Source organism: Elephantulus edwardii, unplaced genomic scaffold (genome assembly GCF_000299155.1).
Source record: "Elephantulus edwardii isolate Elephantulus edwardi_28Jun2011 unplaced genomic scaffold, EleEdw1.0 scaffold00336, whole genome shotgun sequence".
In the NCBI taxonomy this organism is placed as follows: Eukaryota; Metazoa; Chordata; class Mammalia; order Macroscelidea; family Macroscelididae; genus Elephantulus; species Elephantulus edwardii.
The window spans coordinates 992,932-1,017,358 of record NW_006400086.1 but is presented as its reverse complement, the minus strand read 5'-3'; the positions used below and the strand labels follow the sequence as shown (position 1 = coordinate 1,017,358).

The window sequence follows — 24,427 nt, the reverse complement described above, 5'->3', positions numbered from 1 at the left end:
GAAATTTATATTCTTCTGCAATTGCCCGAAATTTCCAAATTTCCCTGAAACTGATATTACCATAGACAGTCAAAGGAGTAGAGCATACATTCCCTCATTTAAAAAGAAAAGAAAGGTGCCAACTACCACTACAGAACATTCTTACCAGAGTCTCAACAGATGGGCGCTGATGGGGATAAAAATATAAAATAGGACTTTAAAAGTCTCAAAAATCCCAGACCTATTACACTCACTGAGATTGAGAGAATACCAGAGATTATGATCTTGAATCAGAAGTTACCTTTTATTTAAAAAGAAAAGCAGTGTAACTAAAAAAGGTGTGTTATTTAAAAAATCATATAAATGAAAGCAAATGGTCAACAGTTATTCTACAGTATGAATGAGAAGTTGGGGGGCAGATGACAGTGAGACTAGAATAATGGGAATGGACCAACTAGAACAAAAATGAGAATGCTGACAGACTAAATGTGAATAAGGTATAGCCTAGAGTAGCTAGTGGCCTCGAACTGTGTGACTTCGGGACTGCAGCAAAGCTTCCTGCCATTAGGCTACCAGAACTCCTTAAGCAAAAGGAGGTTAGTGGTTGAAATCTGTGGGGGGAAGATGGGCAGTTGTTTTGTTTTGGTTTGGTTTGTTTCCATTACAATTTAGAGCCCAGGAAACCTGATAGAGAGTCCCTGCTCAACGGCAGTATGATTTAGTTTAGGTTTTGCTAGAAAAGGATACTAGTCAAACCACTAAATATTCAAGTGAATTTCAAAAAAAAGTCGTATGGCTGCAGGTTAAGTGGAAGCCAGAATTACTATTTGCCAGGCCAAAAATAACCAGTGGCTGTCAGTAAAGTAGAACAGGGCAAGATTCTTAGTAAGTCTGTATTCATCAGTATGGACTCCATGTCAACATTAAGAAAACAACAATCTTTACAACTGGACCAATAAATGACATTATGATTGAAGTAATCAAGGATTTCATTTTATTGGGATTCACAATCCACATATATGGAGTTTCACGACTAACGCAAAGGTGGGTCCTTGCAATTAACAACATCTAAAAATTCACTAAGGGTCAGCTATGAGTCATTTCTCTCTTGATAGCAATGAGTGTTAGAGATGTACAAATCTACTGTAAATGACCTCCTTAAAGTGCTACTGAACAATGGTGCCTTTTTTTAAAACTAAGGTACACTTGATCAAGGTCATGGCTTTTTAAAAAAAATTATATGCACGTGAAATGCGGACAGTGGACATTGAAGAATATATATGAATTGATGCCTTTGAATTGTAGTGCTGGCAAAGAATATTGACAATACCAAGGAGTGCCTTAAAGAAAAACATAATCTGTTTATGATTAAATGTAGCCAGATTAGTCCTTCAAATCAAAGATGGTGAGATTTTTTTTGCTTCACATCTTTGGACATGTAATTAGGAAGGCTCAGTCTCTGGAGAAGGATATGATGCTTCAAAAAGTAGAGGGTCAATGTAAGAGATTGTGTAGCTAACTAAGAAAGCTGAAGTTAACAATCTCAATCTCTTCACCATCTATCATGAAGCTGTCAATTGGCCCAGTGGTGAGAATCTTTATTATCTTTATATTGAGTTTTAACTCATATTGAACCCTGCCCTATCCTGTGCCATTCTCATCATCTGACAAACTAGAGCCCATTGCTGAAGTCACCACATCAGTACATCTCGCTGGGGCTTCTTCTCTCCTTTGCTGACCCTTCATCTTTCCAAGTATGGTGTCTCTTTCCAAGGATAGCCTCACCTAGCTAAATGTCCAAAATAAAAAGATGAAGCATCATTATCTTTGCCTCTAAAGAACACTGGCTGCATCCTCCCCAAGACATAACTGTTTGTTCTTTTGGCAATCACTGGATATTCAGTACTCTTTTCTAACACATCTCAAAGGCAGCAACTCTTCTTCTGTCATCCTTATTCACTCTCCATCTCTCTGATGCACAGCAGGTGATTGAGAAGACCATGCACGACCTGAATCAAGTGCACCTTAGTCTTTACACTGACATCACTGATCTTCAGCATTTTGGAGCGGTCCCTGACAGTGGACTTGTACAGTGAAATCAGTCCCTAATTAATGAGACACCACCTCAGCACAATTTGAATTACAACAATGGGGGAGGGAAATAACAGAAGTTCCTGAGACTGTGAAGAAACTGGAACCCTCATTCATTGGTGGTGGGAACATAAAACAATACAATCATTGTCGAAAACAATTTGGTGTTCCTGAAAAAGCTTAACACAAAATTATCATATGACACACATATCTCAACCCTAAGTATTAGCTCAATTACAAACTTAAGGCAAGACTGCAAACATAAACCTGTATAATAATGTTTATTTACATATTTTTCACAAGAGCCAAAAGGTAGAAACAGCCCAGATATCCGTCAACAGATGAATGGATAAACAAAATGTGGATAAACACAATGCAATACTACTCAGCCTTAAACAGAAATGAAATCCTGATGTGTTTCACAACGTAAAAGAAACCAGTTGCAAATCACAGGTATTAGATGATCTCGGTTAATGTGAATCAAGCAAATATATAAGAATCAAGATTAGAGCTTATCAGAGGTAGAAGTGAAGGGCAAAGGGGTAGTTTTTGCAATGAGTTAATATTGATAGTGGTGGAAGGATTTAGACAAGGATAGTTGTACAACTTGAAGAATGTAGTCTATGTTACTGATTTGGACACAAGCAAATTGTTGAGTGGTTGCACATTTTGTTATGTATATTTTAATGGAAATTTTAAAATTTTCAAATATATTTATAAGAATATAATATAATTTGTAAAAAAATTTTATAAGTATTTAAGATAAATCAGAAAAGCAGCATTATGGAATATTGTGTAAGATGTAAGTAATTCAAAGATGTAAAAATAGCTTAGTACTTTGAGAATCTAATTAAGTCTTTCTGAGAGTTCAGTGTTATTTAATACCTCTAATGCTATGCTCAAGATAATGACTTTAAATTATTCCTGTATTTCTATAACAATATAGCAATCAGTTGCTTCTTTCCAATTTTTTTTTAATTTCAACATGTTATAAAATTACATGAGGGTTTGGGACAGTAAAGGTAATTTTGTTCATTCTTTTTCCAAGCTTATATTCTTTGTATTCCTTTAAGTGTGGTTCTTAACAATAGCCCTTAATAATGTAAATGTATTTAAAACCTTACTTTGTTCTTAAAATTGTTACTGTCTACAAAATGGATAAGCAAATGTTTATTGATTTGAAAAGCTTTTGTTATAGCTTGTAAAACAAGCCGTCTGACCTCACTATGACTGAAGAACCATCAGGTGTTGTGAATCAGAGATACAATCAGACATAATGGTATCTCAGAAGTTTACTAAAATAATCTTAGATATATACTGTTGTAGTTAATGTACCATCAGGTTGGAATAACTCATAGCTGACCCTCCAGTGGGTTTTTAGAGTCAACAAATTACACGGAAGGAAAATGCCCATCTTTCTCCCAAGGAGCAGCTGGGAGATTCAAACCATCTACCTTTGAGATGGCAGCACATATCCTTACCACTAGGCCACTGACAATGAATAAGGGTGACAGAAAAATAATTGAAGCCTTTGAGATGTGTTAGAAAAGAGCACTGAACATCCCATGGACGTCCAAGAGAACAAACAGTTATGTCTTGGGGAGGATGCAGCCAGAGTGCTCTTTGGAGGCAAGAATGATGAGGCTTCACCTCACATGCTTTGGACATGTTGCTAGGAGGTGCTGTTCCTTGGAGTTGGACACGATACTGGGAAGGGTGGAGGGTCAGTGAAGGACAGGAAGACCTTAAACTAGGTGGATTGTCATGGTGACTTTGGCAATGGCCTCTTATGTGTCACGAAGTGTGAGGATGGTGCAGGACAGAACAGGGTTCAGATCTTTTGTTGATAAGGTCACTACGAGTTGTACTAAACTCGATGGCAACTAAAAACATGAAGCCACCAAGATATTCTTATAGACATATAGTTAGTTATTCCTTTTTTTAAAAACGACAATGAAATTCCCTAAGTATTCTCCCTTGTGTAAGGAAATATAAAACACAAAGATATCTAATATACAACTTAATACAATTATTTTACTCACCAATTCCATTAAATCCTTTAACTTCCCAATTTCTTCTGGAATGGATACCAGTTTATTATTGCTGATAACCAAAACTTTAAGAGGAAGATCGAATAGGTATTTTGGCAGTGTTGACAAAAGATTTCGACTGAAAAGAATAAAAAAATCTCATTATAATAAACATGTCTTAAAAAAACACACAGGCATGTCTGAAACCTCCCCTTATATTGAAACCCAACAAATCACTGGAATGTAAACAGTAATTGTCACTACATAACTATCATTTAATGAGTGCATACTTTGTTTCAGATATGACATATTCCTCACATGCACTCTCTCAATTAATCCTCATATTAATCACAAAAGATGGTATTAGCTCAATTACAAACTTAAGGGGGGGAAAAGGTTAAAACTGAGGAAGTGATCTGCCCACGTGCAGCAAGAGGTTCAAATAGAAGTCTGATTACAAAGCTTGTGCTATTATATGACACCCCACCAGTCTTCAAAAACCCAGAATTATTCTACTGGATTAGAATACATCAGAACTTTTCTGTCAGACATAATTTCATTATATTTGGTACTTCCATGAGTTTTTTTTTTGAGAAAAAAATCTCCAAGGTTAAATTTGCACTGTGTCAACATTTACAAAATTAATAAACTATGTATGTTCAGAAACATGAAGTGACTGTGGCCATTGCTATTTTGCATAATTTATGGCAGAAAAGCTTACCAGCACCTTTTTCTCAGCTTTGAGTGGACGCAATATTCCTATCTCAGTGTTGGCATTTAAAAATAATTGTTTTTGCTGTTGTTGTTGATTGCCTTCGAGTCAAGCACGACTCATAGCAACCCTATAAAAGGCCTGAAGCCTTTCTATAACTATTGTCATTTATTAAAGTTCATAGAGTTTCCGGAGGCATGTTGTTTAGGAAGTGGATACCACTCCTGGTTCCAGATGATAGCAGCTAACATTTACTGACATTACTATTTATTGTACACCAGGGCTACTCACATGAATTTACGCGTTGCTGCACACTTTTTAAATTGACAACCATGCTTAGAAACACATTTGCCGTCATTTGCGGCAATGTGTTAACTAACCCTCAACGAGGGCTAAGGATGGTTCAGTAGTAGAATGCTTGCCTTCCATGTGGGAAATTCTTGGAAAATACACCTTATGTGCAGACACTGCCACCTATCCACTAGCATACACTTGCATGTAGTTTTAATGCTTAACAGAGGTGTCAGCAGAACATTCAGACTACAACTGGGAAGAAAGGAGTGGCAATCTACTTCCAAAAATTACTGAATGACAACCAGAAGGATAAAAACTGTCTCGTCCACAACCAATCAAAGGGATGTTATTGGTCCAGGCAGCATTTTGATCTATTACACATGAAGTTATCATGACTTGGGAGCTAATTTGAGGGCAATTAACAACAACCCTCATTACGATTACATACTAGTCGTCATTGACTCCAACCTTACTCATGGAAACTCGATGTTTATCAGGAGAATTGTGTCCATAAGGTAACAGCACTTCTGGTTGATCACACACACCTTTGGGTTAGCAGTCAACCAATGTAACCTTTGGCACTGCCCAGAGAATTTAGTGTGGAAATAAATACTATTTTGATCTCTGTTTTACGGATAAAGAAACAATCACATTGCATGACACAAGATGTGAATGACAGTGTGAAATACAGCATATATGAAATTTGTAAACAAATCAATATAAAAATTTTAAAAATTACTCTATCAAAAACCAAAACAAAACAAAAACCCCACACAATCACAAAGGTATTAAGTGACTTGTGCATAGTTACAAAGATCTTAAGTGGTAGAGCCAAGGAAATTGGCCCTGGAGCCCTTGACCTCAACTATAGTGGTCAAATGTATATGCCAATGCATGGACTGACACAAATGATTGCACTACCAAAGTCACATAGTATTTTCATATTAACAAGTGCTGTTAACAATTAGTTATTATATTTTCTAATATTTTTTATTTTATTATTTTTTGTGTGTGTACTGCCAAATCAGATCTGACTAGTACAGGAGGAGACTGCCTCTCCTTGTCCAGCAAAGCATCTGGTGGATTTGAACCATGAAGACCCTCAATGAGATGGGTTGACTCTGTGATTGGGGTGGTGGGAATGAGTGTGTCAGAGATGATTAGGTTGTCGCAGGATAGAATGGCGTTTAGGGCTCTTGTACATAGGGTCACTATGAGTCACAGGCGACTCAATGGCACATAACAACAACAACTAACCTCTGGGATTGCAGTGCAGCTTCTTGCCACTAGGCCACCAGAGCTCCCTATATATTTTCTAATCCTCAAAGTGGCTTTTGTAGATCTGTGTTTAACATTATGTGCAACATACACAGTGCTTCTCGATGAAAGGAAAGGCTTTAACACCCTTTATTTAATTCTAACCCTACATAGAACATACCAAAACACTAGGATGGTTTTACACAACACAAACTGATTTTCTTCTTGAAAAAATTAAAATACCCTGAGACAAGCAATACTGGCTAGGATGTCAAATATGCCAGAGGTCTGTCCAAATGTCTTGATATGAACTGTGAAGTCAGTTCCTTAGGAAAATGTTCCCAACAGAGCACACGAGGATCTTCTTGAGCGTTCATTCTACTGGAGTTTACAGAAAGAAGGAAACCACTGGAAAGCTGGGTTACCTAACAACAATAACAGCAACAACACAGAGAGAGCTCTGTTGGCCGAGTGGACAGAAAGTTATGCTACCAAGCCCAAGGTGGGTTATTTTAATCTGCGGCCCTCAGGCCTAGTTTTAATTGTTTTTTGTCATTCTTCTACATGGCACAGCACTGGTCTGTGCATTGCTGTACAGAGGTAACTCGTGGTTGCTGTGATGCTAAACACTGTGACACTGATGTGCCAAATGCGATATTGGTGACCCATGGTGGACAGTGTTTGTTTAGTAGAGCTCCCCAATTAAAACAAGCTTGGAAGCAGGAGTGGCATCCACTTCCAAAATAACTTGCCTCTGGAAACCCTATGAACTTGGAGAAATGATGAAGTTATACCAGTGTTCAGGTCTTTCATTCTTAGTGTTGCTATGAGTCGTCTACGACTCAATGGCACTTAACAACAACAACAACTACAAATATTAGAATAATATTTAAATTACGACTCAAAATAACTAAAGGTAATAGTCGAGCTAGTTAGTAGTTATTAAGTATGTACTGAGACACTATGATTTGAGGAACATATTTATAATGCAGAGCTTTGCTGGACCTATTGCATAAAAAAAAAATCTACATTTTAACTAGAACCACTATATCCTTGGTATTTCCAGTCCAAATCAAAGTTTCAGAAACACTATTTTTTACATGACCAGTGCTCTAACCCCTGGAGCGTAAAATCACTATTTTTAATAACAAGACCAAAACCCCAAAATACAATATAAACACATAAAAACTACAAAGAAGATACTACTGAGATAAGTATACATCACTCAGGAAACCAACACATTCCTTGTTGTTGTTGTGTGTCACTGAATTGACTTTGACTCAAAGTGACCCTATGCACAAAAGCTCTGAATCTTACTTAGCTAGCAAAAATTAAACTGTATAAAACTTTAATTTAAAAAAACCCAAAACTTACCAACGAAAATTGTTTCCTTACCTAATGTTAAGATATGTTAGCATCTGCAGATTTTTAATGGCTTCAGGAATGGTTTTGATGCAATTATGATATAAATTTAGTATTTCAAGTGGGGCAAATAACCAGACATCAGAAGGAATTTCTGTAAAACGATTTCTTGAAAGATCTGAAAAATAAAAATAATATTTGTCAAGCATACACCTCTTTCTACATTAATTAACAGAATTATGTTCATACTTGAAGCTGAATTGGAGCAACTTAGTAAAATATTATAAAAAACTATTCACCTTGGTGCAACAATGAATGAATGGAATTCCAAAATCTCTGTAGATGTTCATTGAAATTAAAAAAGAAAAAATAAATTTAAAAAAAATCAAAACCTATTCACCTTGATTTTGAAGGCAAACAAATATAATTTAGAAGTCATTTCATGCAAAAGCATGTTTATTAACAATTTTTACTTGATGTGATGCAGCATCAGAAAAAATCAAATACATTCTTTTTTAAAACATTGATGAGAATGCCTCTCTGATCTTTAAACTCATTTAACCAGAAACTCACAAAGTGAGAGAAGAAAAAAGAAAAAACACCACCTCTACTAATACATCTTTCTCAATCCACCTTTCTCCCCATCAAAGTCAAATGTATACAACAAATTATCCACAGCACAGCTAAATTTTTTGATTGCCATGGGCTCCTCAACCTTTTAAAAAATATTTTCTATCTCTTTTTAAGGTCATCAAGAGCCCCTATATGTTAATAAAAGAATAAATAAAGCATTCTTTTTATCTGGAAATGTTTTCTTACATTATTTTGGAAGATTACATGTCTAGATTCTATTTATTACCTAACACGTATATATCACTTCTTATATTTTCCTAGATTCCAGTCAACCTGTGTCTCACATATTTGTGTGCTTATATCCGTATGATATAAGATAACTCTTGTTAAGATATGTATGTCTGTACTCAGGCCTACATTGTATCTATATAATGACAAAAATAACTCTAACCCTAATCCTGACAAATCTGAAATCCAGGGCATATCTAAACACTTACTTCTGGTTTTCAGAACTGCCCCTTAATACCTTTCAAGTGTGGTCAACTAAACATATGCACACCCATTTCCTCAACAGAACTGTCTATTAATGGGAAAGATCCAGTGTGGAAAACAATGTATATGAACTTTGTAAGTAAATCAGTATAAAATACAAATGTTATTTAATTTTAAAAATGGTCAACTGAATATATGCACACTCATTTCCTCAATAGTGCTGTTTATTAAGGACACGAACACCAAATCCTTCTGTTAAATTGCTCAAGTCACAAAAGTGTTGCTGATCTTGGTTTCTTTCCAAATACATGAAAATACAATACAAATAAGTATAAAATATAAGTAAAATCAAAAGGGAATAAAAACACGACCTTCACTCTATCACACCTGAATTTCAAAATCATCTCCAGATTAGGTTTAAGGCACTGATCACTAATAAGAGAACACCAGATGCCCTAGCAGCAATAAGCTTTGTTGCAATCCCAAAGGCACGTGGTTCAAATCCACTAGCTGCTCTGCGTGAAAAGGATGGGCAATCTCCTCCTATGTAATTAACTGCCTCTGAAAACTCACCACAGGGTCAACTATAGGTCGGTTCTGACTCGATGGTACACAACAACAATAACTATGTGAGTTATGGGATAACATAAAATCATTAATTATCAAGAGAGCAAAAAGACAAAGACAGAAGAGAAAGAAAGCACAGAAATGGATGTTAGAAGAGATAATGAATACTGCTGAAGTGCAATGTGAAGCCAAAACAAAGGGAAGAGATGCTGAAGTAAAAGAGATGAACAGAAGATTTCAAAGGGTAGTTCAAGAATATAAAGCAAAATATTATAATGGAATGTGCAACGTGCTGGAGTTGGAGAATAAAAAGGGAAGAATTTGCTCAGCAATTAAGAAGTTAAAAAATTAAATTCAAGTGACACACCACAATACTGAATGATACTATGGGCAAAATCTTGATTGATTTAAAAAAAAAAATCAAAAGCATAATGAAAGTCACTGTACCAAAGAGAACTGGTTGATACTGAAAAATTTCAAGAAATATTGGTAAGAACCAATGGTAATGAAGGAAGAAGTTCAAGGTGCAGTAAAAACACTGGCCAAAAAAAATTAGGGCCCGGCCCCCCGGATCGATTAATACCAATTGAAATGTTTCAACTAAAAGATGAAACTTTGGAGGCTCACCAGTCTATGCCTAAAAATTCGGAAGACAGCTGCCTGGCCAATTAACTTGAAGAGATTTGTTCCCATTCCCAAGAAAAGTTATCTAACAGAATGTGGGTATTATCTAACAATATCATTAATATCACATGCAAGCAAAATATTGCTAAAGATCTTCCAAAAGCAGCCAGAATACTACATTAAAAGAGAACTACCAGTTCAAGCTGGATTAGAAAAGTCCATGATACCTGGGAAATCATTGCTTGTGTCAAATGAATCCTAACTGAAAGCAGAGAAAACAAGAAGAATGTCTATTTGTGTTTTATTGACTATGCAAAGGTATTTGATTGTGTAGATCATAACAAACTATGCCTAACATTAAGAATGGGAATCCCAGAACACTTAATTATGCTCATATAAAACCTATCATCTAAACCAAGAAGCTGATATCCGAACAGAGCAAGAGAACACTGCATGGTTAAAATCAGGAAATGTATACATCAGGGTTGTATCCTTTCTCCATACCTATTCAATCTGTATGCTGAACAAATAACTTGGGAAGCTAGCCTCTATGAAGAAGAATGTGAAATCAGGAGCAGAAGAATTTTCAACAACCTGTGTTATGCAGATGACACAATTTTGCTTGCTAAAAGTGAAGAGGACTTGAAATGCTTGCCACAGAAGACTACAGCCTTCAAAATGGATTGTATCTAAACATCAAGAAAACAGAAATCTCACCATTGGACAGACAAGCAACATCATGACAGATGGAGAAATGCCCGAAGTTGTCAACTATTTCATCTTGGATCCATAATCAATACCATTTGAACCAACAGTTAGGAGGTTAAAAGATACACTGCACTGGGTAAATCCACTGTTAGGGAGCTCTCTGAAGTCTTGAGGAGCAATGACGTTTGTTTGAAGACTAAGGTCCACTCAGTTCATGTCATGATCTTTTTAATCACTTGCTGCACATTTGAAAGCTGAAAAAGGGTGACAAAAGAATTCATGCCTTTGAATTCCGGTATTGGAAAAGAGTACTAAAGATCCCTAGGATCTTTATGTCAAATATGTCTTGAAAAAAGCATAGCCAGAATGTTCCTTAGAGGCAATGATGGCAATGCTTTGTCTCACACACTTTGAGCATGTTGCTAGGAGAGGCTATTGCTTGAAGAGGGTCATCATGCTTGGAAAGGTGGAGTGTCCGTGAAGGAAGGGAAGATCCTAAATAAGATGTATTGGCATAGGCTGCAGCAATGTGTCAGATGATGAGGATGACACAGCATAGGACCAGGTTTAGATCTGTTATTTACAGGGTCACTATGATTTGTACTTGACTCAAAGGCACTTAATAAAAGCAAAAACAACCAACAAAAAAAAATTTTCCCCAGTGGGATGGTGCTTTTATTTATTTACTTCTTTTTATCTTTTTCTTATGATTTGAGTGCAAGTTTACAGAGTAAACTGGTTTTTTATTCAACAATTTACAGACATTCTGTCTAGTGCCATTGATTGTAATCTCCACATCTTAAGAGGTATCCTCCCACTTTCCTCTGTGTTGTCCATTTCCATTCATCTTTCTTCTTTATCACTTACTACCTTCTGAGTTTCATCCCTGGGAAAAAAATCTTGTCTTTCTGATCTTGTATGTTCTAAGTAGATGCTAAGGAGAGAATATTCTAAGGTCAAAAAGAGTGAGGTATAAGGAGCTTATTTCCCCTTTGCCATTAACAATCAATCGATAAGCCTGTCTAGTGCTTGCCTGAAAGCTGAGTCATAGTTGTGATTTTAGTTCTAGGCTTGAAAAATTATTAAGGGTCTGTGATGTGAAGAGTTTAGTGTTCAAAATGGCTTTCTTAAAAAGAAAAAAAAGGAAATGAAGAGACTGGCTTTTTATAGGAAAAAAAGGAAATGAAGAGACTGGCCTTTTATAACTGGAACAAGCTGTTTAGCTTCTGAACTGGGGTACATCGGCACCCAGCATTCCTAACCTCCAAGACTTGAGGTTGGAGTATCCCCACTCATGTCGATAACTTGAATCCACAGGAGTGGAAGTGGGATGAATACAACAACAGAGAAACAGGCTGAGCTTGGATATTCAGCACTGCCCGTCTTACATACACAGAGGTGTGGAGGAACAGAGAAGGATTGTTGGCTTAAGGAGTCAAGGGAGTTGTGAGATCTCTGGCTTGTTGACTTGACTTGGACCCATGTGGGCTGAGTGAAGAGATCAAGAGGTCTAGAATGCATGGCAAAGTGTGGACTCTTGAGCATGCAGCTTGATGCTGGAGATGAGTTGATTGGATGATGTTTATGGATACAGATACTCAACTTTTTGTAAGTTAAACAGAGGATCCTTCACCAAAACCAATGTGCATTTCCTCAGAGTACTGGTTCAATAGAGATGTGCCAATCAGCACTTGGTTATATAAAAAGGGGGATATTAGGACATAAGGCATAAACTAGTTGGCTTACATATTTTCATCAAAGTAGCTGTTGGTGGGATGATTGTAAGGAAGGAAAGAAAACAAACTCACAAGAATAAAAGAAAAATGGCTTTCCTAACTAAGGAATTTGACTTTGCCATGTGGCTGGGCAGAAATATACAAATGGGGCAGGTTAGCTTATCCACAAGGAGATTGGCTAGTCTTGCCATTTTATAAGTGGATCCAGCAGCAGAAATGGAAGATCTTCCCCAACAACAAAGAAGAAACAAGGTGCGCCTGATACAAGCCATGGTCTTTGCAATCACTTGCTATGTGTCAAATAACAATGACTAGGGAGGATAGAAGAAGAATTGATGCCTTTGAGCTGAGGTGTTGTAGAAGAGTACTGAATATATCATGGACTGCTAATAAAACAAACAGGTTCATCTTGGAGAGGGTTAAACCAGGTTGCTCCTTGGAGGCAAAGATTCTGAAGCTTCATTTGACATACTTTGGACGTTTCAAGGAGGGACCAGTCCTTGGAGAGGGACGTCATGCTTGAGAGTAAGACCTTCTATGAAATGGACTGATTCAGCGACTGAGATAATGGGGACAGGTGTGTCGGAGATAGTAAGATTGGCATGGGATAAAGCAAATTTATGGCTGTTGTACAAAGGGTCGCTATGAGTCCCAGGCAACTCGATGGCACATAACAAGCACCACCATCATGTCCTTTGGTCCCAGAAATTCTTGCATAAAGCTAGAACTATGGTAGTAGAAGCCAAAGGAAAAGCAGAGGACTAGAGACCCAACATAAGATGGAGCTGACCTTGGGAATGCTATCCCTCACAGATGATAGAACCAGAGCTAAACTAAGAAGCTTTGCCCAAGTTTGTTAGACAACGTGGATTGAGGTGAAGGGGGAAGCCAATATTGGCAGGACTGAGAACTTTGTAACACTAGCCTAAAATAATGAAGCTCAAATCCAAGGGGCTTGGGAGACCATTTCAGAAGCTACCAAAACTATTTCTGCTTCTTGTTATGTGTCATTAAATGACCTGCAACTCGTAGCGATCCTAAGCTAGTCTCCCTGATTCTGACATACCTTCCCCATTGCCCCAGTTACTGTATCAGTACCTCTCATCTGGGTCTTCCTCTCCTGTGCTGTGCCTCCATTCTTCTGAGCATGATATCCGTCAAAATCCTAGTCTCCAAGAAGAAACTTGGTTTCACCCATTCCAAGATAGATTGATTTGTTTTCTTGGCAGTCCATGGTATGTTCAAGATTCTTCTTCAGTACCATAACTCCAAGTTATCAATTCTTCTTCTATCATCCTTAGTCATTGTCCAGCTCTCTGATACATAGCATATAAATGTGAAGACGATGGCCTGGATTAGACACAGTTTAGTCTCTAGACTGATACTGTTGCTTTTCAGTACTCTAGGGAGGTCCCTGACAGCAGATTTCCCCAGTGCAATTTTTCTTTTGATTTCCTGACTGCAGGTGCCAAGAGTGCTGACTGTGGAGCTAAGCAAGCTGTAATTGTTAACAACCTCAATCTCTTCTCCATCTATCATAATGCTGTCAATTGGAATAGTGGTGAGAATGTTTGTCTTAATGTCAAGCTTCAATCCATATTGAAGACTATAATGCTTGACTTTCTGCAGCAAGTGTTTCAGGTCCTTCTCAGTTTCAGCAAGCAAGGTTGTGTCACCTGCATAACATATGTTGTTGATGAGTCTTCTTCCAACCCTGATGCCACATTCTGCCTCATAAATCCCAGCTTCTTGAATGATCTGTTCTGCACATATATTGAATAGGTATGGAGACTGGATGCATCCCTGATGCACTCCCGTCCTGATTTTGAATCGTGCAGTGTTTCCTTGCTCTGTTCTGAGGACTGCTTCCTGGTCCAAGCATAGGTGTTGCATAAGCACAATCAAGTGTTCTTGGATTCCCATTCTCCTCAAGTCTAGGCACAACTTGTTGTGACACTACTAACATGAATTCTAGCCTTATTCCTCCAATATGGTTTTTTGTGGTCTGTGTACTATTGCACTGGATTTTGGACCTAGTAAACAGTAATATTTCTTCCTCCAATCGTATGATTCTGGATGGCTTAATGAAAAGAAAGAATCCTAGAACTATAATCTGTATTTAGAATAGAGGATTGTCTCCATTTTGTCTACCTCCTTCTGGATACCTTAGCATCATACAGTTCACACAGTTCCAGTGAAGGAAAAGACAATAAATAAAGTCATTGTATTAGTTTAGGATATGTTTCTTTAACATTTAGGGATTTATTTCTTCTTCTTGTAACTTCAGAGTTCTTGGAGTTGAAAATTACACTTTAAAATTAATTAGAAGTCCTAAAAATAAAATTATGCCTAATTTGTTACTCTATATAATGTTGATTATTAAATATCCTTAGACAATACAGTGGTCCCAGAGATAGGGTATAACAGTCTAAACTAGGTTTATGAAAATAGGAATAAAACAAAGTAAAAAGAATTTGAAATAAATATTTGAATTCATTCTATGAACTCTGAGAAATGGTGTTAGTTAAAGAAAGGCTTCAGTTCTTTTTTTCATAGAGTCACTAAGACTAGTGCTCAACTAGATGGCAGTCAATAAAAACATCTGAAGTCGTACTGCCAGGGTCATTTCCTAATAAACCCCATAATTGTGCGTACTGTCTATATGTTCTGTATGACCATAGAATCCAACAAAGAGCACTGATGGATGGTGTCAGAACTCGTATAACAAGGTCTAAAGGATGTCTGACATCTTTTTCATAGGAATAAGCTTTGGGCTGATAATGTTGATGGTCCTCCTCCTCCCTTGTAATGTTAGAGGAAGTCACAGCTCATGTTTTAAGTGGGTGTATAGTGGCTGCTGCTGCTGCTGCTGTTGTTAAGTGTCATGAGCCTGGTCCATCTTCATCATCTCTGATATACAAGAACCCATTGTTACAGTAACTTGGGTCAATCCATTTTGTCAAGTATTAAATTATATAAATAGAGGCAATCACTTCATATTATAGCATAAAGTTAAAACAGATAGTCATCTGAAAACCTACTGAGTAGAGAAAGAGTAGCTAGCACAGAATAAAATAGCCAAGAAAAAAAAATAAGCTAGATTACTAAATAACACTATAAATTCATTTGGGAATTTAACTGATTTTGCAATGATTAGGCATTGATTTTTGCATAAAGTGTTTTCTGGATGAGTCATACTTATTTTGTGAATATTACTTAAAATATATAATCCTTGATGGAGGGCCACCATGGCCTTCTACAGATCTCTGTTTATTGATAATTGAACAGTTCAACAGTTGATGACTGCTCTTCGGTGCAGATCAAGGCTCAACATCGGGAGATCAAGGATTCCCAGGGAGGAATGGGTGAGTCCTGCGGCTCCCAGCCCCCTGCTGCTGAGCCCACGCTGCCACCACAGCTCCACAAGGCTCCCACCACCGGACCCCAGGGATCCCCTCACCTGAGATGGACGGTAGACACCAGGGCCCCCCAAGGCTGGTGCAGCAGAGCCGCCACACCACAGCAGAGTGGACTGGTTCTGGGGAGAATTCTTGGAGCCAAGATGGTGGTTGCGGCGGGTTGGGGTTTCCCTGGGCAGGCCAGAGAGGAAGATTACCAATACAATGAATTGATGAGAGTCTCTGTGAGCTGTTTACAACCTGATAACATTTAACTGTGGCAGCATGTCCGCGATGGCACATATCCTCAATGCACCGCATCTTTGCCAAGAACTGTTTAGACCTCGGGTGGGGGTGTCTGTTCACCACTCTCAGGTCCCCTTCTCCACTTATAAAGGGGGAGGGCAGTGACACCTACTTCAAATAACAGTATGACCACTTATGGGGGGGTAACGGTGGCAGTACCAGAATTGTGTCCCTGGCCACATGGTCTTCAGTGAGGCGTGGGTTCTGGACTTGGAGGGGGGACTTTGGTGGGGGAGTGTCCCAGCCAGCTCCGGGTGTGTGTTGCCTGGCATACAGGGATTGCCATCCAGCCCTCAGGGTGGGCGGTTTGTTTGGACCCTGGCAGCAGGGCGAGCCATGCGTTTGGCCCCCGGTGGCGGGGCAGTTGGTTTGTTCGATCCCTGGTGGCAGGGCAATCCATGCATTTGGCCCCCGCTGGTGGGGCGAGCCATGCGTTCGGCCCCCGATGGGGCGAGCCAGCCCTTGGGGTGAGCTACTCAGCCCTCGGATTATACCATCCAACCCCTGCGATAAAAAAACTGCCTAGGGTGCACAGAGAATTTTATCGAGTCTACTTTCCTCCACCCTCTCCCCCAGTACATCTGTAAGTAACACCCCCAAAGCCCTTCTAATTGTAACTCACAAGTTTGTTCTCTCTAGATTTGCTCCCTTTTCTCTAGGTAACCTTAACACTTAGTTTTACTCCAGACCTGACCCTGAAATACAACGGCCAGTTAAGGAAGCAAAGGAGGATGGAGCCTCAGGGTTCTGTCAGCCATTCCCCACTGGACCCACCCGGGAAAACACTTTGCAGTCCAGAGGGGAGTAAATGTCAGGAAAACATCTTCTAATAGAACAAGAAGGCAAGCAGCTTCAAACCAAGACCACCAGTAGGGTGATAAAGTGTGCTCCCTTTCCCCCTTCACATCAACGACCCTGTTCAGCATGAAGAAGCCAGAGAGTCGGCATCCAGTTCCCAAATCAAAAAGACAGTTTGTTTAATCACCATTGGACTATGCTCACCATTGCCCTGAATCAGCTGGTCCCCACTGGATCCTTTTCATTTCCTTCACCTGCTCCCCCCAACAACCAAATTGTGCAGCCCTGCAACTGCATCCCTGCAATTTTTATCCCTGCTCATCCTCACCCTTTTGCTCCCAACCCTCACCTCCATGTATCCCCAACATGTTTTTCCCAATAAAATAAAATAAAAATTTTTAAAAATTTGTAATCATTATTATACCAAATTAAAGGTGTTAAATAAAGCATAAGAAAATAAAAATTAAAAATCATGCTATTATTAAGCTTCTAATTAAGAAAATCTGGTTTTAGCTGTCTAGAATTTAAATAAATATGAGTATTCTGGGAACAGGTTAAGCAGAATAGTAGTAAAACAGTGCTAAGAGAGAAAAAAAATACATAATCATTGAAGGAAAGATGAGAAAGAACCCAAATAAATGGGTGTTTTAATTCCTTGAAATATCTCACACTAACAACACGGCAGTTTTCTCTCAAAGAATTATGAATATAATTAATAAAAATTAAATACTGACTTTAAAATATTTGATCTTGTGATGATAGGCTATTAAATCAAACAAAAAAAATCTACTGCTGTTTAGCTGATTCCAACACACAGAGACCCTGTAGACAGTGTTGATTTATCCTATAGGGTTTCCAATGCTGTAGTTTACAAAAAGTGTCTCATCTTTCTCTCCTGAAGTAGCTAGTATGTTCAAACGTGGGCCATTGGTTAGCAGTCTAAATTCATTAACTACTGCACTATGAAGGCTCTTCAACTAAATTCCAAGGAAGTTTTTATAACAATAAAAATAATTTCATTAACTCCTACACTAAGACAACCAGAATAATATGACAAGTAGCACTCAAGAAACTCTTGCAAAACGGGTATTTTAATACAATTCCAGAAAGTAGATGTTTTCATTTAAAGAGAGGAAAACAAGCCATAATTTATACCTACTGGGAAATTCATTTCACAATAGTTTCAAAGCCTTAGGGAACAAACAGTATTTATGAAAATAAAATTAAAAGGGCAATTCATTTTTCTTACACATACATACACACACACACAAAAAAAAAAACCCCAACCCCACAATAACAAAACCAACAAACAGGGAGAGAGAGAAGATTAAAATGTGTTTACGTGTCATAGTGGACAGAATGCTAGCCCTCAAAATATAAGGGACAGATCTCTTCTGAGGAGCTCTGGCAAGAAGCTGGGCTGCTATCCCGAAGGCACACAGTTTGAATCTACCAGCTGCTCCACAAGAGCAGGATGGCAGTCTCCTCACGTGCAATTAACTACCTCTGAAACCTTGTCAGAGGGTCAGTATGAGTCAGTTCTGACTACAGTACACAATAACAACTCTTCTGAAACCTAGTGGCATCGTATGTAACATACTGTCAAGAGAATGGTTAGCAGTTTAAATCCATCAGCTCCTCAAAAAAAGATGGGTTGTCTCTTATCATAAAGATTTACAGTCTTAGAAACTCAATGGAGATTATGAGTTGAAACCAATCAGACAGGAGTGGGCTGGTTTATTATTCATCTCTTCAGCTGTAAATATTATCATAGATGGTAAAATAATTTGGAATGTAATAAAATTAAAGTATTATCCTAGAATATCACATTAGGCCTTAAATGCCATCATATACACTCTTCATGAAAGGTAGGCAGGGGATTATTAGTCAGATACACAAAGGAGAAGGCAATATGAAGGTGGAAATAGAGATTGCAGTGGTATGGCCAAGGAATGTCAACTACCACCAAAAGCTGCATGAGGCAAGGAGAGAGCCTTCAAAGACATGTTACAACCTGTGGACACCTTAATGTTAGCCCCACAGTACATGTTTTGGACTCTGGTCTGTGGTAGTCAACAGCCAATGGAAACTAACACAATTCAAAAAAACAATTTTTAAGAATAAAACAAGAGGATGTCTGTTGTTATGTGCTATTGAGTCACCTACAGCTCACAGGGACCGACCTGAAGTACAAAAACTCTGAAGCTTGCCCTGTCCTGAGACAGTCTAGACAATTCTGACACACCAACCTCCATTACTGTGTCAATCAATCTCATCTGGGGTCTTACTCTCCACCCTTCTAAGTACCTTCTCCAAGGACAAGTCCCTCCTGGCCACGTGCCCAAAGTATCTGAGATGGAGCTTCAAAATGCTATCCTTTAAGGAGAAACTTGGTTTCACCCTCTCCAAGATAGACCTATTTGTTTTCCTGGTAGTTCATGACATATTCAAGACTATTCTCCAGCACCACAACTCAAGGATATCAATTCTTCTGTCATCCATAGTTATTGTTCAGCTCTCTGATGCATAGCAAATAATTGTGAAGAACACAGCCTGGATCATGTGCGCCCTAGTCTCTAGGCTAATATCATTGCTTCTCAGTACTCTGGAGAGGTCCTGGACAGCAGATTTTCCCAATGCAATTTGTCTTTTGATTTCCTTACTGCTGGTGCTGACCAAGAATGTTGACTGTGGAGCTGAGCAAGTTGAAATAGCTAACAACCTCACCCTCTTTTCCATCCATAATGGTGCTGCCAATTGGCCTAGTGGTGAGAATCTTTGTTTTCTTGGTGTTGAACCTCAATCCATATTGAAGACTACAGTCTGACTTTCTGCAGCAAGTGCTTCAGGTCCTCCTCAGTTTTAGCAAGCAAGGTTGTGTCATCTGCATGTCACAGGTTGTCCAATATTGATGCCACATTCCTCCTTATAAAGCCTAGCCTTCTAAATGATTTGTTCTGCATATAGATTGAAAAGGTGTGGAGACAGGATGCATCCCTAATACACTTCTACCCTGATTTGGAACCATGCAGTGTTTTCTTGCTCTGTTATATTCTTATTCCTGGTCTGAGTATAGGTTTCACATAAGCACAATCAAGTGTTCTGGGATTCCATTTCTCCTCAAGGTTAGCCACAATTTGTTGTGATCCACACAGTCAAATACTTTTGCATAGTCAATGAGACACAGATAGACATTCCTCTCATATTCTTTGCTTCTGCCCAAGATTCATCTGATATTGGCGATAATGTCTCTAATGCCATAACCTCTTCTAAACACAACTTCTGGCAGTTCTCTATTGATGTAGTGTTCTAGTCATTTTTGGATAATCTTCAGTAGGATTTTGCTTGCGTGCAATATTAGGGATACTGTTTGATAACTGCTATACTCTGTCAGGTCAGTTTTTTTTGGAATGGGAATAAATAAAGATCTTTTCCAGTCAGTTGGCCAGGTGACTGTCCTCTGGATTTCTTGACACAATGTAGTGAGCATATCCAGGGCTGTATCTGTTTGTTAAAATATATCAATTGGTATTGCATCAATTCCTGGGACCGAGATTTTTTTAAATTCCTTCAGAGCAACCTGAACTTACTCCTTATCACCATTGGCTCTTGATCATATGCAGTTTCTTGAAAATCTTCTATGTCAGCCAATTCTTTTTGGTACAGTTAGTTGACTCTGTGTTTTTTAATGCTTCCTAGATCATTTAATATTCTGCCCATAGTATCCTTAAGCATTGCAACTGGAGGCTTGAATTTGTTCTTTCGTTCCTTCAGCTTAAGAAATGCTAAGAAAGTTTGTTCCTTATGATTTTCAAACTCCAGTTCTTTAAACATTTCATTATAACATTCTGCTTTGTCTTCCCAAGCTGTCCTTTGAAATCTTCTGTTCAGCCCCTTAACATCCTGTTTTCTTCCCTTTTATATGGCTTCTCAGTGCATTATTTAAAGTCTCTTCTGACATCTCAGTCTTTTCTTCCTCCTCTGCTATCTTATTCTTGATATCTTCCCACAGCTCATCTGGTCTTTGTTCCTTAGTGTTTAAAGCCTCAAATCTGTTCCTGAGATGGTTTACAAATTACATGGGACAGACTCAAGGTCAATTTTTTTTTTGTGGATTTAATTTAACCATATGAGTAGTTAATGGTCTGTTCCACAATCAGCACCTGCCCTAGTTTTTACTACCAATATTGAGCTTCTCCAAGAACACATTTTTAAATTAAATTATTATATTTTCTTTCTTGACTAGTAAGGTTAATTTGTATTCTCATTCAATTCGTATCCATGAGGATGTTCTTGCTGTGTACTAACGAGTCAGAACTGACCCATAGCTAGCCAGTTTTCAGAGGCAGTTAATCACGAGAGGAAACTGCCCATCCTTCTCCCACGGAGCAGCTGGAGGACTTTAACCATGTGCCTCCAGGACTGCAGCACAGCTTCCTGCCACTAGGCCATCAGTGCTCCCTATGGGTATAAGTCATACACGGGTATAAGTACCTTTATATTACTGAATTGTTTATCTTTTGTGTTGTCAGTTTTTCATCTAAATCTTATTTTAAAAGTATTGGCAGTAGCTCAGCAGAGAACAATTCCCTATCTTCTTTCAAGAACCTCCATGGAAAACTCTTGGGACTCTGTTAAATATATTAATCAATAACCTTGGATAATCTGACATAAATTGCAATCTGTATCATCCTGAGTTTCAGAGAAATTGGAGGAGAAAGAGAACAAGTCAGATGGAATGGAAATCTGTTTGTTGACTTCCAAGCTGCAGACATAAGACTCACAGATGGACAGGCCCATCTGCTACCCAGTATAATTCCAGACCCACTAGTTAGGATTTGTGCCAAGCTATAGGAATTACTTTGAGAAATTATAGTTTGGATATGTTGTTTTATTATATTGTAATTAGTGTTTGGTTTTTGCACAAATAGTTAAAACGTAAGTATTTTTTAAGGTATTATTTAATATCTTACCACAGTCTCTCTCATATAGGTTGTTGTTGCTGTTTCAACCCTATGAACAAAAGATCTAAACCCTGTTCTATCCTGTGTCATCCTCACACTTTCTGACACAACAAAAGCTTGTTGCAGTAGTCACCATGTCAATCCAACTGGCAGAGGGTCTTAATCTCCTTTGCCAACCCTCCACCCTTCCTAGCATCATGTCCCTCTCTAAGGAATAGCCCCTCCTTGCAACATGCCCAAAATGTGAGGTGAAGCCTCATCATTCTTGCCTCCAGAGAGCACTCCAGTTGTCCCCTCTCCAAGACATACCTATTTATTCTCTTGGCTGTCCATGGGATATCCAGTGCTCTTCTCTAACACAACAACTCAAAGGCTGTGGAACGATATTCTACTTCTGTCATCCTTATTCACTGTCCAGCTCTCAGATGCATGGCAAGTGATTGGAAAGATCAAATCAAACTATTCAAATGTAACCTAAGTCTCAAACTAACATCATTACTCCTCAATAATTTGGAGAGCTCCCTAATTGCATATTTTACATATAATATATATGCATGGGGGGGGGCGCACGCACATGTGTGCAATTCCAGATAATGAAAACCTGATACATATTTGCTTGTGATTTCATTTACAATAATGAATTTTATTGCTGGCATACACCCTCAAAGATAACATAAATATCACCACAGAATTTTCTGTTTAAAGGGAACATGGTTGGGAGGAATCCAAAGGGCAAAGTAATATGAAATTGGAACTCTAAATTCACATTAATAATAACTTAAATGAGATTAATGTGGCTTTACATACACATAATGGACTATAGCAGAGGGCTAGGCTCTTTCCACAGAGTATCCTAATCCTTTTCAGAACCTTGTGAGATAGCGATCATCCTCGATTTATAAATTTCATTAGATAGAATGGCATGTCCAAAGTTACAAAACTAATAACAACTAACAACACTGTTGGACAAACTCAGAGATAATTTTAAATGTTCCACAGAACATTCTCCTTCACACACCGTGACCTCCTGGAACCAATAAAGTTTCCAAAAGAACCACAAACCAGACTAAAAGTAATTCTAAACCTCCTAACTAACTACATTCTTACTCTAGATAGCTTCTTGCAAAGGAAGCACAACAAACACATTATGTTAAGATCCAACTTTTCTCTTCGCATACTGATAAGCACCATTAATGTCTTCTCCGCTGAGAAGTCCCATCTGGTTATTCAAGGACGCTCTTTAAGACCTTGAAAAAAAGATCTCAATTTCATGTACAAATAACTGAGAGAATAAGAGATGTCGTGTTCAACAAACGACCCAACCCTTCCTCTCTTAAAAAAAACAAAATACCCCCCACAAAAACCCAATACGTATTATTTCATGTCACTTTTTATATAGTGTTCATGAACCATTTTCGTTTGAAAAAAAATGTTAGAGATTCATTGTTAAAATAAGATCCCTTTAACCTAAATATATAGCTCCTTTTTTCTTAACACTTGTATGTTGATGTTCCCTTTATGACTTCTAGTCTATTACAGCTGTACTTTAGAATTTAAAGATAAATTACCTTCTTACTCATTCTGCAATTCATTCTAAGCTCTTAAGGCCCATGAGAGGCTCCATTTCTCTTATTCCCGGATGCATCAGCTTTATATCTACCCAAAGATTTATTTAAATCTGCTACTTTGGCTTCCCCTCTCTTGCAGGGGCTATCTAAAGTGACATTTAAGAGAGTTCATATGGTGACCACACAAACTTAAGCAGCAAGATATGTACGCTGAAAAAAGAAAAATATCTTTCTAATCACGTTCAGCTTAGCAAAATTCTATAATATGGCCCTTTAAATTCTATATAAAACCACTGTTGTAGAATGAGTATGAGGATCCAAGGTGGGGGGAGGGTGGAAGCAGAGGGGTGAGGAAGTGGAAGGGGATTAACTATGGAGTCCTACAATTTAATGGGGGTGTGTGAGGGAAATGGGAATGACCTGGTGTGAAGAATATCATACTTGAATTTTGTAAAAACAACTAATATTTTAAAAAAGAATATGGTCCTTTTGTTGTTGCTGTTGTTGATTTCCATCACGTTGAGCACAACTCATAGCAACCTTATGAACAAAAGACCTGAAGCCTTTAAATAACTATCATTATTTATCAAAGTTCAGAGAGTTTCCAAAGAAGTGGTCCTTTTAGATATGGAATTCTTGTGTTTAAAAGTCCTCAGCTATTTTACTAATTTGGAACTCTTTCATCTGAGACACTACATAGCTTTTTTGCCTCTTTAAAGATGTATCCTAATAAAAAATTAAAAAAAGATGTATCCTTTCTACAATCAGGAGAAAAAAAATAGATGAATGGGACCTTCTAAGAATCAAATCCCTATGCACATCCAAAAACTTCTCCAACAGGGTAAAAAGGGAAACCACAGACTGGGAAAAAGTATTTGGGAATGAAATGCCTGACAAGGGACTTATATATAGAATTTATAAAATACTTGAGCACCACAACAAGATAAAGGTAAATAATCCAACTGAAA

General features: G+C 38.1%; 1 protein-coding gene across 1 annotated transcript in view; it reads right to left on the bottom strand.

Moving 5' to 3' along the window:
- Window positions 1–24,427, bottom strand: part of LRCH2 (leucine-rich repeats and calponin homology (CH) domain containing 2) — a 169,876-nt gene that overhangs the window by 68,757 nt on the left and 76,692 nt on the right. Inside the window, exons 2-3 of the mRNA XM_006901583.1 lie at window positions 7,759–7,903; window positions 4,113–4,239 (exon numbers count right to left, since the gene is read on the bottom strand). Coding sequence (XP_006901645.1) covers window positions 4,113–4,239; window positions 7,759–7,903 — 272 coding nt within the window. The remainder of the gene's footprint in view (window positions 1–4,112; window positions 4,240–7,758; window positions 7,904–24,427) is intronic.